The 15,891-nt window shown below is 39.8% G+C and overlaps 1 protein-coding gene across 2 annotated transcripts in view; it reads left to right on the plus strand.

Annotated features, from left to right (window-relative positions):
* Positions 1-7,007: 7,007 nt before the first annotated feature.
* The window catches only part of SNX2 (sorting nexin 2), a 56,944-nt gene continuing 48,060 nt past the window's right edge, over positions 7,008-15,891 (plus strand). Inside the window, exon 1 of one of the 2 annotated variants that reach the window (XM_045486925.1) lies at positions 7,008-7,162. In XM_045486925.1, coding sequence (XP_045342881.1) covers positions 7,055-7,162 — 108 coding nt within the window. In that variant the 5' untranslated portion in view covers positions 7,008-7,054. The remainder of the gene's footprint in view (positions 7,163-15,891) is intronic. The other variant, XM_045486932.1, reaches the window with a different exon arrangement.

Raw genomic sequence — 15,891 nt, forward strand, 5'->3', positions numbered from 1 at the left:
GTCTGGTGTCATTCAGGGACTGAGACACTGGGGTCACAACTACAGACCCATTTCATAGCTACTAGTGAAGTCACTGGTTAAGGGATCACTGATACTTTTAGAGTACTGGTAGTCTGCATATTTATGATCTGTGAGAAAGAGAACACCATGCTTGACTTCCTTTCTTCCTTCCTCCAACAAATGTGAAGTCCTTCATTATCTTTGAATAAGGAGCTTCAATATTTTCACTGAACAATTGTTAAAAGTTAAGCAGCCAAAGGATTATTTGGTTAAGCAACCAAAGGATTATTTCTCCCACTACAATTGCAAAGATCATAACGAATCTTCTTTGTTCATAGCTGCTACCCTATATGTCACCTCACTCAGTAGAAGTTATGTTCAAGGAAAAGGTCTCTCCAGAGTCTTCTGGATCTGTTGGCCTCACCCCTATACAACCTTCCATCCATATCTGACTTCCGTTTTTCTCTTTTCACTGTGGCTCCTATAGCCCCAGTTCCTATGCAATCAAATGTTCTTAAATCATTGATTTCTTCCCAGAAAACTCCTTTGACCTCCATGCCTCGAGTAGTAGGTCACTTTTCCCCAAGAAGATAGCTCATGCTGGGTTCTAAAATCACTTTGTACTACCACTTTTTAATATCCTTGAAAACAGTTCCTTCTTCTTTAGATGCATACCACCTGCTATCACTCCTTGTCATTGGAAAGCACCTATTTCTGGTCACCCCCTCCCTTTTCAGGGGTCTCAAAATATTTAGCTGCCTTATCTTTCCACCAAGCTCATTCTAAAAATATCTAACTTTGAATCAATCCAACCATCCACCTCCACTCCTACACCTCCAATGCTAGACTACAGGAGAAAATAACACAAATGTTGGGATTATTGCCACCAGAAACATATGGTCTCCACCGCAGTTTAGGCTTCCAGTACTATTTGCCAGTTCCTTATATGTCCCGGGTGAATATTCTCTCCAAAACTTCACAAGATCTGTTGAAAATACTCTCCAATTTCCTCATGCCACCTGTGCTGATACTGACCTCTTTTCTCTTAGAAATTAGTCTCTCTTACCCCATAGGGAAAAAAGTGCTCTTAGGTGTGGACTTTTTCCATTTCCTGTCCCTGTAGTATTTACAAGTCTATGTAATACATACAATAAGTCTACATACAATAATAATACAATAAGTCTATGAATGCATCCACCCTGTGGTAAACTGATTGCATCAGTGGCCCAAATTAATGGCCTCTCTTTTCCACACCCTTTGCCCTGCAACTTTGTAGTCCCCTCCCATTCTCACCCCGGGGTTGGCCCTGCGACTTCTCTGAAGGCTTGAAAAAGTTCTTGTGTGTCTCCACCTTCTTTTTTGGAACCCTGTCTTAGTCTTCAGAAGAAGCCCAGCCTAGAAGGATGAAAATACAGGTAGCAGCATTGAATTGTCTTAGCCAAGACCAGCCTTGTCCTGCCAGCCCTTAGTCATTCCCTCAGTCGACCACAGATATAATCTGAACAAGCCCTAAGACAAGATTTGCCAAATCTGGTCCAGTGGAACCACCTCACTGACCTGCAGACTTGTTAGAAATAATAAATGGTTTTGTTTTCAACGACTACGTTTCGGATGGTTTGTTATGCACAATAGCTAATACAAGACTCTGACTTCCCTCTCTCTGTTCTCAGAGGAAGAAGTGTACCTTCTTTTTTTAAGGCAAATTCCTGCTTCTTGCCCTTTGTCCCATTCTTGCCTGTATCCTTTCAGATCTCTTCCCTTCTGATCATATCTCTCTGTATTATATTTTCAATCTCTTGATCCGCTTTCACCTCTTTCCCTAATACATGAACATGTGTAAATCTCTCTAAAATAAAACAAACATACACACAAAAAAATAAACCTGTGTGTTCAGCAAGTTACTAACCTATCCTGTCATTCTTTCCATTTATATGTCCTGAAAGAAAAGTCTATACTTGTGTATTTGTCTGGGTTCTCCAGAGAAAAAGAACTAGGCTGGAGACTCAGGGGAATGTTGCAGTTCAAGTCCAAAGACAGTCTGTTGGCAAAATTCCTTCTTGCTTAGGGGAGGTCAGTCTTTGTTCTATGAAGGCCCTCAACTGATCGAATGAGGCCCACCCGTATCATACAGGGCAATCTACTTTACTCAAAGTCTGCTGATTTACATGTTAATCTCATCCCAAATACATCTTCATGGAGAAATCAAGAAAAATGTTTGACCAAATATCTGGGCACCACAGTCTGGGCAGGTTAACTTAACAAGTTAACTTGTTAACTTAATTTATAAGTTTATTTAACAAGTTTATTACAAGTTTATTTAACAAGTTTATTACAAGTTTATTTAACAATTTAACAAGAAATTAACCATCACAACTTGCTGTATCCATTTTTTGTGCTCATTAATTATTAACCCTTTTCAGTCATCATCTTAGTAATATGCCCAACACATTTAATATGAATAAACACTCTTCTTTGTCCTTTTACTTCCTTTATAGCCCTCTCTCCTAGACTCCTTCCTATCTCTCTCTCTCTCTCTCTTTTTTTTTTCTGTTTTTAGAAAGAAAGTGTATGTGACCAGGAGAGAGGAACAGAGGGAGAGAGAGAGAGAATCCCAAGCAGGCTCCCCATTCAGTGCGGAGCCAGATGTGGGGCTTGATCCCACGACCCTGGGATTATGACCTGAACTGAAATCGAGACTTGGATACCCAACTGAGCCACTCAGTTTCCCCCCTTTGCCTGCTTCTTAAATGACCCTTAGGGTTGTGCTGCCCAGACTGCTGGATCCTTTTTTGTGCTAGTTACTTTACTATATTTTCCACTTAGCCCTCTTTTCTGAGTTCTGTGTATTCATTCATTTTTCCATTGAAGGTATTAATAGGGTTTATATTTTATTGAGTACTAAACACTAGAGGTTTGTGGCAACCTCTAAAAGGGCCCCCAAGATCCCTGCCTCCTGTTATTCACACCCTTGTTCTGCCCCTCCCTTTGGGTGTTAACTTGTAAATGAGATGCTATTTCTCAGATTAGGTTATAAAAAGATGCTGGTTTCTGTCTTGCTCACCATCTCTTGTTATTGGTGCTGTCTCACTCTCTCTTTCCTAGAGGGAAAGCAGGCTGACATATATGGTGTGAGGGGCATTACAGGGAGGCTTGTGTGGCAGTGAACTCACATGTCCAGTCAACAGCCAGTGGGAACTTGAGGCATGCCACCAGCCATGAGGGTGAGCTTGGAAGGAGATCCTCTCCCAGTTGAGTTTTGAATTGGCTATAGCTCTGGCAGATATCTTTATTTCAGACTTGTGGGACACCCCCGAGTCAGAGGCACTCAGCTAAGGTGCACTTGGATTTTTGAGCCACAGGTAGCATGAGAAAATCTATTTTGTGTTTTTAAGCCATTTAAGTTTGGTGTAATTTGTTTTACAGCAATAGATAACTAATACCGGGTGACCCAGGATCCAACGTCACTTAAGAAATAGCCCCGGGGCGCCTGGGTGGCTCAGTCGGTTGAGCGTTGGACTTCAGCTCAGGTCACGATCTCGTGGTCCGTGAGTTGGAGCCCCGCATCAGGCTCTGGGCTGATGGCTCAGAGCCTGGAGCCTGCTTCCGATTCTGTGTCTCCCTCTCTCTCTGCCCATCCCCAGTTCATGCTCTGTCTCTCTCTGTCCCAAAAATAAATAAATAATTAAAAAAAAAAAAAAGTAAAAAGAAATAGCCCCTAAATGCAGTGATCCTCCAGACTATTAGGGGTGATTGAAAAGAGGCCATGATCACAGTACAATATGACAGGTGTTTTAGAAACATACAGAGAAGTGATGGGAGAACACAGAGAAGAGAATTTTTCAATTGTGCTTGAAGGCTAGTGGAGTCACTCAGCAGATTTTATTTTGTCATTGAAGAAGGATGGTAAGTCATCTGAAGAAAATGAGCAGAAAAGGTGATAGGATGCTTGAGGAGAAAATTAATTTTTAGAACTTCTACCAGAAAGAATAATGAAGGATTTGGAAAAGAAATAAATAACAGAGTTGGAGGTTCGAGATCATGGACTTATACGACTTTCGATTAAGGTTGGGGGTTACTTATCAAATGGTCTTAGCAATATGGATACAAGATGAGAGAGGCTGGTGGTTGAATTTGGGATTTCAGAGATTAAACAGAAAAGCAAAAACCAAGGCAGAAAAAAGCACCTGAGAAAAATAGTAAGACAATTTTTATAGTTCTGGCTCATGGAATTCAGGTTGAATAGGGAAAGAAAGACAACCAAAGCTCCTAAGAATTTGTGGGAAATACAGCTGATTCTGACCTCCTATCAATCACTAGGACTAAAGGAGTCAATAGTATTTGGCTTAGAGCTTAGGTCAGCCCTCCATTCTTGAGTTGGAGGAGACTTTTAGAAAGGAATGGTTACCCAGAAGGAGGGCCAGTTATGCTATCATGAAAAGAGTGAATGAATGCTTTATAACAGAGTCTAGTGGTTCCCTATGATAGTTTCCATTTCCTCCAGAGTATGAGAACCTCTAATTTTTAGGGAGTAGAATAACAACTGCATTTCCTCATTTCCCATAGCTAGAGATAGCCATGTAACTAATGAGCTGTTCAAAGAGATGTGGACAGAAGTGGTGTGTACAACTTCTGCATTCGGCCCTTGAAGGGAAGGGGATGGCATTCTATTTCCCTTTTACTCCTTTTCTGCCAGCTGGAAAGTAGTTGTGGTGGAGAGCTTACTTGACCATGAGGAAGAGATTACATCCTAGGGAGGGTAAAGCGACAGAAGGAGCCCATAAATCCTAAATGATCTCATACAGCCTCCATGGTCCTACATGACAAACTACATTTTTTTAAGCTACTATGTGAACCAGACGAATGCCATCTTGGACAAATCCACCATGATGACCCCTCTGTGACCTGAAGCCTACCTGAGCACAGCCCCACCAACACCCCCAACACATTCTTTCTTTTTGTTAACCGCACCCTTAAGTACACCCTCAGGGCATAACGTCCCTGATCTGCTTTGGAGATATGACTATGGCACACACCTATTTTAAACTCTCCTCCTGTGTGGTCCCCAAGCAAGTACTCCCCAGCCTCTACGTCTATAAAAGCAGATCTTATGGGACGTAGGGTTGTGGAGATCTATTCTGCTTGCTGCCACCGAAGGAACGCTTCTGTCTGTAAGTCTCCTTAATAAACCATTTCTTGGTCTTACAGCCTCTTCAGCCTCTGAAGGTCATTCTGCATGTACCTCCCTTTTACAGAACAGCCACTTTTAATTTCAGTCAGAGGTGGCTGGACTTATTTCAACCAAATCAGATGTGCAGTACAAAAAATAATCTGGGAATACAAATGGTCATAGCAGAAGACAGAAAGTAGTAAGCAATAAACAGAGACAGAGGTAAACATTAGGGATGCAGAGAAGAATCCTGTCTACCCAGGCAGTGAACTTTCAGAAGAGGTTAAAGTGTTTGATCAGTGACAGGTCCAGACTGTAGGTTGGTGGGGTGCAGGCCGGGGAATGCACCTCAACAGCTGATTCTTCCAGACAGGGACACAGCAGTGGCTCCAGAAAGCATTGGTGATGGTAGCACAATGGTGGCAATCGTCTCTGCATGAAATTAACCCAAGCAACATTTGAAGGTTGATATACTTATTTAAATTAATCATGGTTTGGGCTAATGCATCTTGATAATCATCATAGAAATGTAGAAATTTAGGAGTGAGGGCGCCTGGGTAGCTCAGTTGGTTGAAGGCCTGACTCTTGATTTCAGCTCAGGTCATGATCTCACTGTTCCAGCCTTGTGTTGGGGTCTGCACTGACAGTGTGGAGCCTGCTTGGGATTCTCTCTCTCCCTCTCTCTCTGTCTGCCCCTTCCCCCTTGCGATCTCTCTCTCTGTCTCTCAAAATAAATAAATAAACATTAAAAAAAAAACTTAGGGATGGAAAAAAAAGTCCTCGCAAATAGAAAAACCTGCTCTAATGCAGTTTAAAAAATAAGTTCCAGAGATGCTAAGTAAGTTTTGCACATAGTCAGTAGCACCCAGGCCTAATTCCCATGCCTTTGAGTGTTGAGAGTTTGTACTTAATTTGTAAAGAATCCCATCAAAGCTTTTTATTCCTCCAGCAAAATTATAACCCCAGGTTGCTGTTGGCAATGCCCTCTTTTAATTTTCCACGAGGATACTTTGCATTAGCAAAGCACTTTTTAGCCTTTAGAATATTTTCACATATTTTCTCATATTATCCTGAGAATAATCCTGTGCAATCAAGTGACTGGAGGATTAGTAGTAACATTTCCATTTTGCTGCTAAGGAAATTGAAGCTGACAAGTCTCCAAAAGACCATCCCAGGATGAGGCGCTAGTAATTGGCAGAGGGAATTATTAGGCTCTCGCCAATCATTCACTGCTTTTCCTGTTATTTGTCCAGGCTTTCTCTTACTTTATGAAGCAAAACTAATGTGTGGCTCATGTATTTGGAGTTAACTAAAGTGGAATAAAATTTAAAACTCAGCTCCTTCGTCACAGTAGTTACAAGAAGGGCTCAGTGGTCATGCCTGGCCAATAGTTACTCTACAGGACAGCGCTGACAGAGAACATTTCAATCATATCAAAGAGATCCGTGGGACAGCCTAAAGAGGTGTCTCTTTTCCACCAAACCTCAATCTTGCCCTCAATCTGTGTATAATCCAAGCCTGAAGACTGGTCCCCAAACTCTTCCACCTTCCTGAAGGACACTTGAAAAGCGGTAATGTCGGTTTTAAAAGTGGCCCAGACGGGCTACGAAGGTGATGGTAATAAAAGTGCACGAGTCTTCCACCGACAGCACAGCAAGCGGGCAGTGAGAGGGGACGGCGACCCAGACGCGGAGGTGGATGGAGAGGCGGAGGGGCGGGGCTCAGCGCCGCGCTCAGGGGCGGGCGGCATCACGAGGCCGGGGCGGGGCCGCGAGGGGCGGGGCCGGGGGGCGGGGGAGCGAGGCGGCGAGCGCGCCAGCTTTGCCGTGCGTGCTCACGTGACAGGTCCGCGAGGCCCCGCTCGCGCAGTCGTCTGGACGAGCGAAGATGGCGGCGGAGAGGGAGCCTCCTCCGCTGGGGGACGGGAAGCCCACCGACTTTGAGGAGCTGGAAGACGGAGAAGACCTGTTCACCAGTACTGTGTCCACCCTAGAGGTGAGACCGCGTCGCCATGGGTGCTGCGCTCCGCTCCTGCCGCGCGTCTCACCTTTAGGTGCCTTTCCCCTGCCGGGACTTGTCCCTCCCCACCCCCCGGGTTTGCGGGGACCTGGTCGGGGCGACACCTGTGACGCGGGCCCGCCTCTGGTACCTGTCAGTGGGCTGGAGCGTGGCCTAGGCGGCCAGCCTCCCTCACGAGACCAGCCTGGCGGGCTGGGGGTCGACCTGATCCTTTGAGGGGCCGGGACCGGCCCGAGCGTTGCAGCGCCCTTTCCCGGTTCAGCCGGCCTTCCTCGGTGTCATTTGCACCTCTTCTCCAAAGCCGAGTGTCTTGCCCTGAGTCCTGGCAAACCTTACCACCCTCCCGGGCGACCTCCGCAGCCCCTTTTGGAGAGGTGCTCGCTTTTCCTTTACCAAGGGAGGGTGTGCCCCTGGGAGGGGAGACCAGTGAACGGAGCGTTGAGTGGCCGTGGCTCTCCAGGGAGCTTGTGGATGCACTTTTCCCAGCCATGGCCCTTCATGGACTGCTAGTTCCCCTTGAGGGAGGTGCCTCTGTTTTGTATTGTTGAATGCACTTGACCGGTTTTGTCTTCTTTAGTTCTTAGACTTTTTAAGAATACGAGCGTTTATAAAATGCAAAGTTGAAGACAGGGAGTAGTCCAGGAAAGTGCTGGTTTGGGTTTTCTCTTGTTTTTGTTTGTTTGTTTTATTTTTTTAAGTTGCCAGGAAGAAATAACCGGTCCTCACTCCCTTTTTCCTCTTTTCTCGCATGGTCAGCGGTCTCTGAAGTTGAGTGTTCCTGTTTTTGTCAGAGGAAACACTGTTAACTCTAATTGGCCTCCTAGATCCATTTCAGGTTTGAATTGCTTTGCATTTAAATGAAGTCACCCACACTTCATAGCCCAGTTTTAAGTGTGTGTGTGTGTGTGTGTGTATTAAAATGTAAGAAAATTGCCCAGAGGTTTGTTTACCTTAGGCTGTACTTCTTTATAAAGTGCTTTTGTAAGCTTTCTTGGCTCGTGCAACTCTACACCAAATCAATTGGAAATTACTGTAAAATGTCCATTATCTAAAACTCAGTCAGCTGAAACTTGGAACTTCCGGGAACCGTTTTCATCACTGACCATACTCTGCAAGTTGTATATACAGGTTCCCAGCCAAATCCCACCTCCCCTTAGATTATATGCTTCTTGAGGCTGGGGATAGTGCCTTGATCATCTTTGTGTTCCTCACAAAATCTTGAACATTTGCATTTAGTAAATGTTTGCTGGATTTATTGTCAAAACCAGCATCTCCTAAGAATTAGTAAAAATTGCCTAGCAAAACAGATGAACCTTTGAGTTTATCTTTTTAACCCTTTATACGTACCATGTAGCTGGCTTAAAATGTATTGAGAGTGAGTGTCTATGCTGAATTCTAAGACCTGTATTTCCTTTGAGAACTATGAAGGTTTTCCACCAGCTAGGATCAAAACAAACTACTGACCTAGTGTGAACTAGAATTCTGTGAACGCTAAGCGTTCTGTTTAATTGAGGCTTTTCAGAGTTGAGTAGCAGGAGCTGTAAATTTCTATTTCCCATTTGGATGGGACTTTTAAATAAGGTATTTGACTTTTTCAATAAAAGTCTGCAGAAGTTTGAGTGTGGATAAATTTATCTTGGTTGGTGCAGTGTGAAAGTTGTAAAGTTGGGTTTGATTGTTAATCTAAACTCCTTATGTTATATAGACTCATTCAGGTTATTAGTTTTAAGGTAATATAACAGATTTGTAAAATCATAATCTTCCTTGCTTTCCAAACTGTTATGGGGGGGATGTTTTTTAGTATACCTAAACTACTCTGAAGCAATGTTCTTTCTCAGCCCTCCACTTTTGTTTTCAAAAGTGCTTCTCAAACCTGAGAGTGTAGGGGAGACCATAGGGTTCTTGTTTGAAATGTAGATGCCTTCTCCTCACTGGAATCTGCGTGTTGAATGCTCAAGATCTTCAAACTTTATACTTAACTTACCTAGGGATATATATATATATGTATATATATATATATATATATATATATATATATACACACACACACACACACACACACACATATATGTATAATTTATTGTCAAATTGGTTTCCCTACAACACCCAATGCTCGTCCCAACAGGTGCCCTCCTCAATGCCCATCACCCACCTAGGGATCTTGTTATAGTGCAAATTATGGTTCTGTAGGGCTGGGATAAGGCCATTATTATGCATTTTTAACCCATTCCTCCTGGCATTGCTTCTGGTCCATAGACAATAATAAGTTGCAAAGCCTCAGATGATTGTGATGCAGATCATCTACTTCAAATAGTTAACCTAAACTGTAAATTGAAAGTCAGATTTACAGATAAATGTACTTTAATTAAAGAAAAAGTAAGCATTTAAAAATTTATATTATTTCTGTAGAAACTTTTTAAATTGATTGAAATTCATTGAAGTGGAAATCAAATTATAGACATTTTCGATGACAGTAAGCTTGTAATGGCCGTACAATTTGGTGTATGATATTAGTCTATTTTTAACACAGTATTGGATTCCTTTCCTTTCACAATTAAGAACAGTCCCATAAAGCCAAATTCAGTAAATGAAGCATATTTAAAAATTACAGTGTTTCTGTTGTGTTGTGACTATGAAACAAGAAATTGGTGGAAGCTGGCATGGGGGCAGAAAATAGAATGAGAAGGGGAAAACATCTAGTGAAGGCTTTTTGGTACCAGAGAGCAAGGCTTTAAATTGTTTACGAATATTGCTTTTTCCTTAAATGATACAACCCTAAGCTTAAAAGGTGCTTCCCATAAAGAATCATGGAGAAATAAGACAACACCTTTAAAAAAAAAAGTCAGGAAATATATGCCTTTTCTCTATTTTATACAGCTATATTGAAGTATAATTCATATACCATACACTTCACTCATTTAATGTGTACAATTTAATGGTTTTTACTATATTCACAGATATGTGCATCCATCACCACAGTTAGTTTTAGAACATGTTCATCACCTCAAAAAGAAACTCTATGGTTTTCAGCTATCACTCCTTGCCCCCATTCCCCAAATCTCTTAAACAACCACTAATTAAATTTTTGTCTCTATAAACTGTTCTGGACTTCTGTGAATGAAATCATATGATATGTATTTTTTCATGACTGGCTTATTTCACTTAACATAATGTTTTCACAGTCTCTACTTCATTCCTTTATGGAATTGAATGAAAGGGAATAATCCATTGTGTGGGTATACTACATTTTGTTTATCCATTCATCAGTTAATGGACATAGGGGTTGTTTCCACGTTCAGGTTGTTGTTAATGTTGCAGTAGATATTTGTACAAGTAGAATTACTGGGTCTTAGGTTAACTTTACATTTAATCGTTTGAATAATTGCCAGACTGGTTTCCCTAAGTGGCTGTGCCATTTTACATTTCCACCAGCCATGTATGAGGGTACCAGTTTCTCCACAGCCTCACCAACACCCGTTATTATGACTTTTTTTTCCATTCTGTTTATCTTAATGGTTGTTAAATGCTATTTTTGTGTGGTTTGATTGAATTGTTTTTGGTGACTAAAGATGTTGCAGATCTTTTCATGTGTTTGTTGGCCATGTGTATATCTTTGGAGGAATGTCTCTTCAGATCCTTTGCTCATTTTTTAATTGAGTTGACTTTTACTGAATTATAACAATTATTTATATATTCTAGATAGAAGTTCCTTATTAGATACATAATTTGCAGATGTTCTCTCCCACTTTCTTTGTTGTCTTGTCATGTTCTTGATGGTGTCCTTCTAAACACATTTTTAAAAAATTTGATGAAGTAAAATTTATTTTAAAAATTGTGTTTCTCATGCTTTTCACTGTCGTATCTAAGAATCCCCTGCCAAAGCTAAGGTCATGAAGATGACCATGTGTGTTTTCTTCTAAGAATTTTATGGTTTTGGCTCCTTTAAGTCCTTGATCCGTTTTGAGTTAATTTTTGTATACGTAATGAGGTAGGGTCCACCTTTGTTCTTTTCCATTTGGCAATTCAGTTGTCCCAGCACCATTTGTTGAAAAGATTATTCTTTCCCCCTATGAATGATAATTGGCACCCTTGTTGAAAATGACTTGACCATAGGTGCTTACACCTGGTTCTCAGACTAACCTCAGTCTAAATTTAGGTCAGTTTAAGTTAAGAAGAGGAGGATAGTTTGCCCATGATAGGGATTATAGAGCATTTCAATGAAATTTCCAGATGGGAGGCTCACAGGTCTTAAATTTCCTTTTCTCTAACCCCATGCTGCTCTAAGTGTTTGGAAGACTTCCTACTTGGTTGACTTTAGCAAATACTTGGGTATTTACCCTCTCCCGGACTATATGGATCATCATCAGAGTGCAAATATCAGCAGCTACTGCAAATCTTTGAGGACAGAAAATTTCCAGTGGAGAAGAAGGAGGTGTACAGAAAACTCCGATACAGATTGTGATTTTATGGTCTGAAAACACAGCCAGTTTTCGCTGAAAGTACCACTGAAACATGGGGAGATTTTTATTCCTATCAATGTTCCTGACACATAGTAGATGAACACTAAATGCTTCTCTTGGCTGGGAAAAGCTCATTGAAGAGGTAATATTTAAGAGAGACCTCAAAGGGGTAATGAAATTTCCAAGTGGGAGAATAGCAAGGGTCACTTGAGGGTCAGTCCATATTCTAAGGAACCATAAAAAGTTCAGAGTGGCTGAATAGAGGATGTTACAAGTTTACTATGTGGTGAAATTGTGAAGGACTTTGGAGTAGGTGGGTGAGAGCTATGAAAAATTGTCATGGCAGTAACTTGATTATCTAGGAGGATTAATGTACTAGCAGTCTGAGGGATAAATTTGAGTGGGAGGTATTATTGATAAGTCGATGAGTTGGAAGCTATTATAAGTTTGAGGTTGAAGACCTGAAAAAGGAAAGCAAGTGCAAGTAATAAAGGAGAAAAGGAAATTGATGCAACAGTAGATGAAAAGTTAGACATCTAAAGACTTACAATGTCTCCCTCTCTTCAGGCGATTCTTAGACAAAGGAATTACAAGTTTTATTTGGGGCTACATTACAGCATTTAAGAGAACATCAAGCAGCTAGAGATACCCATGGGCTAGAAATGTTGTTTTGGGAATGTGTCATAAACTTACTGAATGATTATATTAAATGAGGCTGGACATCTAGTCCCTGCCCTAAGGAGTGAGTGTATAAACCATCAAAAGTCAATGTAATAAACCCAGCTCTGTGAACAAATGCCTGCAATACCAGATGTTACATGTGTAATTGAAATATGTATGTGCTACAAAATAGTGTAGAAGACTAGAGTGACTTAATTACATAGAAATGATCTTTGAGATCTTGAAAATGGTTGGAATTATCAAAAGAAAATAAGTATGACAAGGGACTGTTGACAAAGACCTGCTCAATTGGTATGTCTTGTACCTATGCAACAGGTAGTAGCAGTATATGTTTTCTTCTGTTTTCTGATCTCTAGGTAGGCCTCCAATTTTAAATGTACTAATTTTTCTGAAAACTTCTTTATGAATTACGTGTGTGGTCAGAGCAAAAACATTTTGCAATCAGGTATTTTAAGGGGTGAGCACTGAAAATTATTAGAAAGATTTATGAGCAGCCTGACTCTAGTTGACCACTTTCCCTTAAAGCTATTGAAGTGAGAGATTTTAGAATGAATGGTTTTTAGTGTCTATTAAAAAATGTTATTATACGAAGTTGCTTGAGGCAGAGTTGCTCACTTTGTTGTGCTTTTTTCTTAAAAAGAATGAAATTTGCCTTTACTGTTAATTTTACAAATACCCACTTTCCTATGAAGTTGAACTGTTGTTTGTTTTTCCTGTGATGATAGTTTTTACTAGAGGCAAAATTTACCTCAATTTTATTCAAATTTTATACCTCAAAGTTTATTCAATTTAGTAAAGTGCATTACCACCTCACTCAGGATAGAGACCACTTCCATCACCTAAAAAAATTCTCTCACATAGTTAACCCCTTCCCACTCCCAGTCTCTGGCAACCAGTGATGTCTTCTGTCTAGTTTTGTCTTTTTTTCAGAATGTCATATAGATTGAATCATACAGTATGAAATTTGGAGTCTAGCTTCTTTAATTTAGTATCAAGTGTGAGACTCAGAGATGTTGCATAGATCAGTAGTTCAGTCCTTTTTATTTCTGAATTTAATATTCCATTGCATGTATGTCTCACAGTTGATTGTTGTTGAAAGACAGTTGTGTCTTTTACAGCTTCTTTCAACTGTGTCTTTCCAGCTTCTGGCATTAATGAGTAAAGCCAATATAAACATTGATGTGCAAGTTTTTGTATGAACATAGTGTTCATTTCTTTGGGGTAATACTTAAGGATTGCCGGGTTGTATGGTAATTATGTTTTGACTTTGTAAGAATCTGCCGTACTTTCTGCCACAACGGTTTAAGGGAGGTGAAGTCATTTGCTTTTAGTCCCATGAGTTAATGACTGTAGTAATAATGTAATTCAAGACGATATCCGTTAGGGCAGTGTTCTCTGAGTCTGAAAATTGTTAATCTATGGTTTCATTAAAACAGAAGCATGATGTTTCAATATAAAAGCATGTCAGTGTATTTCCTCGTGTCATAAAAGTTATTTTAATATAGAAATTTTATCCTTATTCCGAGAGTCACATTTTATGTGTATTACTGAGTGTTGGAATCTTGACAGCTAGCCCCAGGGAAACTTTTGTGCAGCTAGATTTGTCTGTTTTCATCTCTGGTCAAGTTTCTATTCATTTCATCTTTGAAATTTTATAAAATTATAGAAGAGTCAAAGGAGGGAAGGCAAGGAGGGAAGGGAAGGGAAGGGAAAGAAAGCAAAGAAAGAAACTGTCAAGCTCTTTCCAAAGTAGATCTATCATTAATTACATTCCCATAGCAGTGAATGAGAATATGAGTTGTTCCACATCCTGTCTGCATTTATTAGTATCAGTTTTTCTTTTAGGTAGTGCTGAGCTTGAGACTGGCTTCTGTTGGCTTGAAAGAAGTGATTGTTAAATTTTCAGGGATTTGTAAGCTGGTTATTAAACACAGCCATTGTTAAAATTAAGTTATACAAACATATTTAAATGAATTATATTAAAAATTATGGTAATAAGTATTCAAAACTTGTCACTTCCTAATTTCATTACTACTTTTTATTATTTTTATGCTCTTGAGGTCATATGTCTATTGTATTTTATGGTGCAAAGTACGTATCTTCTCAAGTCCACTTTCAGGGAGGGGTAAGCAGCCACAGCAGGCACATTTATACCACACATCAGCAAAAGCTATAAATCAGAGTCTTCTCCCCCCAAAGACCTGGTTGCTAAGCATTAATCAGCACACTAGAGATTTTTAGCCATTCTAACAGGTTTCTACTGTTACCCCATTGTAATTTTAATATATAGTCCCTAATAGTGCTTTTGAGTGTCTTTTTATGTGCATATTCACTGTCTGAAAATTATCTTTAGCGATGTCCTTCCTTTCACATCTTTTGCCCGTTTAAAAATTTGGATTTCCTTACTGAGTTTTGAGAATTCTTCATGTATTCTTATTATGCATCCTTTGCCAGATAAATGTTTTGCAAATATTTTTTCCTACTCTGGCTTGTCTTTTTATGCTATTAACATTAGCTTCCACAGAGCAAAAGTTTATTATTTTGGTGAAGTTCAGGTTAGTTCTTTTGTTGTCGTTGATAGCACTTGGTATGTCACATAAGATATCTTTTCCTAACGCTAACCCAAGGCGACAAAGGTTTTACTTATGTTTCCTTCTAGAAGTTTTGTAATTTTTCTTTTACATTTTGGTGTAACAGGATTCATTATGAATTAATTTTCATGTGAGTTGAAGTGTCTAGTTTTTTGCATACAGATATCTAGTTGTTCCAGCACCATTTATTGGAAGATAATCATATTGTTAAGGTTTGTTTTGTGGCTGAAAATATGGTCTTTTGTGGTAAATATTATGTTTGCACTTCAAAAGGATGTATGTAGTCAGATGTTGATGGCTGGAGTGTTCTATAATTGTTGGTCACGTTGGTTCGTTTTATTTTTCAAAATATACAACATCACCAGTGAATCCCACATGCTTTAGGCTAAGTTAAAGAAGCTAGACTTAAAGAGTTTCTTGATGAGTTGTCTTTGCATCTTTGTCAAAGATCAGTTGAGCATATATATGTATATATATGTGTATGTCTATTTCTGGACCCCAGTCTTTGTCACTGTTTATTGACTCTCCTTTTGCCAATTGTATGCTGTCTTACTGTAACTAAGTCTTGAAATTAGCGAATGTGAATCCACTGACTTCTTTCAAAATTGTTTTGGTTGTTCGCCTTTTTTTGCCTTTCCATATAATTTTAAAAGCAACTTTTGACTTCTACCAAATAGGTCACCTGAGATTTTAATTGGGATTGTGATGAATCCATAGATTAGTTTGGGGAGAATTAACATATTAACAGTATTGAACATTTAAGCATAAATGTACTATTTCTATTTATTTAGGTTTATTTGATTTTTTCCATCAGTGTTTGTAGTTTTCAGCATACCAATCTAGTACATGTTGTGTGAGTTTTATACCTGTTTTGTGGTTTCTTTTACATTTGCTCATTGGTGGCATGTTGACCCTCTATGCAGCAAATGTGCTAAACACTCATTAGTTTTAGTAGCTTTTTTCTAGAGTCCTT

Source organism: Leopardus geoffroyi, chromosome A1 (assembly GCF_018350155.1).
Source record: "Leopardus geoffroyi isolate Oge1 chromosome A1, O.geoffroyi_Oge1_pat1.0, whole genome shotgun sequence".
Lineage (NCBI taxonomy): Eukaryota > Metazoa > Chordata > Mammalia > Carnivora > Felidae > Leopardus > Leopardus geoffroyi.